Raw genomic sequence first — 4,479 nt, forward strand, 5'->3', positions numbered from 1 at the left:
TACACACACACACACACACACATACATAAACATACACACACACAGTTAAGCTGTAGCATTATTATGACCGATAGTGATAAGCCGATAATAATTATATAAATGTTAATAAGAGGTTGATATTAAAATCCTAACATTTTTTTAGAATTTAAAATTTAGGTTTTAGGCTTGGGTGAACTATCCCTTTAAGGTTTAAAATAGGTTTTAAAATAAAACATTTTAAATGGTATGATTGAATTAGGCATCACAACATTAATATACAGTGCATTATAAAAATATTTACTAAAGATAAAGTGTTATTAAATTATTACGGGTTTTAAAGATGAAATTTAAATGATTGTTTGATGGTGGCAAATGTTATCAATGTAAAAATAGAGGAAATGAGCGTGAACAATCAAATACCCAATATCAACAGAAGAAGAAAAAAAAAATCTAATGTCAACTAATAACCCATTTGGTACCAATATTGTGCATCTATAGTTGGATTTGGTTATTAATTACCTCAGCATATTGAATTCCAGTCATTTCAACATCTGTACTGGTTGGAGATCTGTATGGACAGAGGAAAGAGTATTTAAGATTATAAACCACTAAACATAGCATAATTCATGCTACAACTAAAGGCTGGAATACACTACATGACTTTTCAGAACAGATTTTAAAACACTGCGCATCATACACTTAGTGACTTTGTAATAGTCACAGAGGAAAAACTGACCATCATACACTAAACGACTGAGGATCATGCACTACCAGACTTTAAAGTTGCTCCGTTCACAACAAGCTCGCACATAAACGTGTGCCTGTTGCTAGGAGACGCATGACAAATTAAAACAATGTGTGTTCTAAAATCGGCTCAAAATATCAAACATGTTTGATATCCACCGACTGGATGCAATCATAGTCTGAAGCTAAGAAAAAAAAATCAGTCTGTGAACATCATACACTATGCGAATTTCTATGAAATCTTTCAACTCAAGTCTGCAGATTGGCTCTGACTTTCGGCAACTAGCGTCAACTTCTCCAAACAGTAAATCAGCTGAAAATCGGGGCAAAAATCGTGTAGTGTATTCCAGCCTTAACATACAAACAAAGTGTATAGGGTACCTATTATTGGCCGGAATGATGACCTCATTACAGAGAGCTGTAGAAACAGTTAGATCTTTGGTTGGTGTGGAGGGCATCAGGGTAAAGGAAGCAGGTGCACAGACACTGGGTTCTGCTTCCACTGGTTCTGAAGAGGTATCAGATGAGCACTGGGATAGAGTATCTAGACCAGCATCTGCTCCAGGTTGGACATACAAACTTACTTCAGAGACTTCACAAGAAATGTTCTCTTGTGATTCCTCTTGGGAAGAAGGACTGAGCATAGCCTCTGGCATGCACTCCTCATGCTGAGGTTCTGAAGAATCAAAAGGGAGCTCAGACTGGCTTGGTGAGTCATGTGATTGGGCCACTGGACTGTTTTCTGGTCCATTACTGATATCTGGTTGGGTACAGGTGGAGCTTAAATCAAAATTTAATTGACTGTTGGAGCAGGGCTCTGTGTCTGGCGAAACATGTGTGGTTTGCTTGTGGTCAGAACTGATATGAGGAGCTCTGGGTGACTGTGGGAGGGGCTCAGCAGAACGTAGTGGAGTGGAAACAGGCAATACATCAGGTTGATGGTTTCGAGGAGGTGTGGCAGACACACAAGGTAAAGGGGAGGCGTGAGAAACTGCAGTAGATCTGCACTGCCTGCCTGGAGTGCTGAACTTAGAAACATAGGGTGAAGACACCGCAGTGATTCGACACGATCTTCTAACAGCACCTGAAACAAGAAAATTATCTGTATTAAAACAAAGAATATTGAATGAGGTTAAAAAAAGAAGTTATAATAATAATAATAATAATTCTATAATAATAATAATAATAATAAACTAAGAGCAATTAAGTTATGCTTAAAGCATAACTTCAATATTTTAAGTAAAAATACTAAATATTATATATATATATACTAACTCTGGTAGGCCTGGACAACAATTTAATCCTGTAGTTTTATAGCTGGAGGCAGTAATCAGAAATGTGATCAAAAGGACAAAGAAAAATCTCCTCCCTTTGAATATGACTATACAATAATAATAATAATAAAGTATGATTATTTAAAAGAAATCAAAATATTATTGCAATACCATTATACAGCAACTTTTTACAGAACAGTAAAAATACAGTACTAATATTTATGGCTGTCTTAATTTCTTTGCTTTCAAACCTTAAATTATAGAGCTTTTATTTTTAGTTTTACATAAACCACAGTGCTTGTAGAAATGGAGTTCAAGCTGCTCCGAGACACTTAAAACACCGGATAATCAGCTGGTCACATGTAAAAGAACACACTGCCGTGCTTCACTCTGAAACTCTCGGGGGCCAGTTATCGGATCTCATATTCCATGTGTTTCAATCTTACCTGATGGCTTGATTGGACTTTCCACCTGGAAAAAGCCTCCATCAAACACCACGGACTGTGTAGGCAGTGTGGCAGTAGGGGCTGCAGGGACAGAGCTTGAGTCATCCTGGATGTTGTCTGAAGACTCAGTGGCTTTCTGTTCAGCCTGCTTGGCTCTCATGGCGGCCTTTACAGCAGCCAACCGACTCTTAGCTGCAGCACTGGCACCTACTCCGGCCTTCCCTCCTACGACAGGAGGCTTCTGTAGGATAAAAGGATAGGATATGAGAATTACACAATTCACCCCTTTAAAACGCAACATTATTAAAGGATGGTGCTGATAATGTGGTTTACTTTGGCCACTCTTTTTCTGGCGACAGGCCTGACTTCCTCTTTCCACTCCCTTGCTTCTGCCTCTTTCAAGGCATTACATTTCTTGTTAACATCTTCCACCTATTAAAAATAAATTACATTAAATTGAAAGACAACATTAAACAAGGCTTGGAAATTGAGCATTTTTGAAAGGTAACATCAACCCACCTGAAAGTACACCATGTCCCAGAAGCCTTGCAAGTCAGTACAGGTTGTTATTTTCTCTCCACGGCCCAAGTCGCAGTCATCCACCAGCCCGTTGAACTGGCTAAAGCGCTCTTTAATCAACAATCTGGCCTGGCCCACAGCCGTACGCATGTGGTCTCGCACTGCAGAAAGAGGGAGAAATATACTTACTCCAAATAACTGTATATTAAACATCAAATATGCCGATTAGCTGTGATTGTGTCATTTTCACTTTCAAAAATTCAGTCTTTCTGGAAAACCTTATTAAAACACCATGTTAGACTTGAATTAATACTGGTCAAAACTAAAGACTTACTCTCCTCCGGGATAGAAGTATCATCAAATCGTGACTCCCACAGCTCAAAGAGTTCAGTCAAGCGCTCAGTCTCGCTGGCCATCACTGCCCTATTGAAACAACATATACAATGAAACATACACTAATGTTCAATAGATTGAAAGGTTTTTTGAAAGAAAGAAAGAAAGAAATTAACACTTTTATTCAGCAAAGATGCATGACATTGATCAAAAGTGACAGTAAAGACATGTATGTTACAAAAGACTTCTATTTCAAATAAATGCCGTTTTTTTTAACTTTCTATTCAAAGAATCCTGAAAACAAATGTATCATGCAAATGTTTCAACTAATGGCTGATGAAAAATCAGCTTTGCCATCACTAATAAAATCATATTTGAATGGATATTAAAACAAAAAAAGGATTCTAAATTGTAATATTTACAATATTATAATATTTAAATACAGGCTAATACATTATTAAAGCATTACTAATAATTAAAATGAATTATTAAATTAATACATTACTAAAAGTACTATATTATACTAACAAATCTGTTCTAATAAGAATAGTACAAATCTGCCTCACCTGAAATAAGCAACATCATGCTGAGGCTCCAAGGGGGCCAAGGGAGGTGATGGTGCTGTAGAGATGGACGGCTGAGGGGAGGATGGGGCAGGAGGGGGAGACGACACTGAGGGAGGGTTGGCAGGATGATCTGGTGGAGGGGTTGACAGAGGTGGTGGAGGGGAGGAGAGGGAAGTAGCAGGGAGAACAGGTTTTGGGGGAGAGAGGAAGGTGGGCTCCACGCTGGCATCAGAAAGAAAGCTATGAAAGAGAAAAATAAATAGTATTTTGGACCAACTTTAAAAAAATTTTTTTTACTGTTCTCTGAGGTCCATTTATAATGTTATCAAGATTTTTACCTAGAAAAACAATTTAGAAGTAATCCTCTATTTTCGGTCCTGTTTTGACCCCCCCTCATTGGAACGTTCTTTGAATAGGTGTGGCGGATTGTAGAATCAATGAAAAGACTGTGTTTTTTCACAAATTGGCACTGTACAGCGTCTTCGTAGCCATCTTTATAGTTTGGTTTCTGCGTAGACTAGGGTTGTGACGGTGAGGAAATGTTCCCACCGGTTAATCGATGAGTGACAACACCAGTAATACCGGTATCACTGTTGGGGGGGGGGGGGGGGGTGGATA

General features: G+C 38.2%; 1 protein-coding gene across 4 annotated transcripts in view; it reads right to left on the reverse strand.

Moving 5' to 3' along the window:
- dlgap5 (discs, large (Drosophila) homolog-associated protein 5) overlaps positions 1-4,479 on the reverse strand; it is a 12,848-nt gene that overhangs the window by 1,509 nt on the left and 6,860 nt on the right. For all 4 annotated transcript variants that reach the window (XM_016533714.1, XM_016533713.1, XM_016533712.1 and 1 more), the window contains exons 11-17: positions 3,862-4,101; positions 3,297-3,385; positions 2,963-3,123; positions 2,777-2,875; positions 2,444-2,684; positions 1,105-1,807; positions 499-547 (exon numbers count right to left, since the gene is read on the reverse strand). In XM_016533714.1, the coding sequence (XP_016389200.1) occupies positions 499-547; positions 1,105-1,807; positions 2,444-2,684; positions 2,777-2,875; positions 2,963-3,123; positions 3,297-3,385; positions 3,862-4,101 (1,582 nt within the window). The remainder of the gene's footprint in view (positions 1-498; positions 548-1,104; positions 1,808-2,443; positions 2,685-2,776; positions 2,876-2,962; positions 3,124-3,296; positions 3,386-3,861; positions 4,102-4,479) is intronic.

Source organism: Sinocyclocheilus rhinocerous, unplaced genomic scaffold (assembly GCF_001515625.1).
Source record: "Sinocyclocheilus rhinocerous isolate Xijiao unplaced genomic scaffold, SAMN03320098_v1.1 scaffold1026, whole genome shotgun sequence".
NCBI lineage: Eukaryota > Metazoa > Chordata > Actinopteri > Cypriniformes > Cyprinidae > Sinocyclocheilus > Sinocyclocheilus rhinocerous.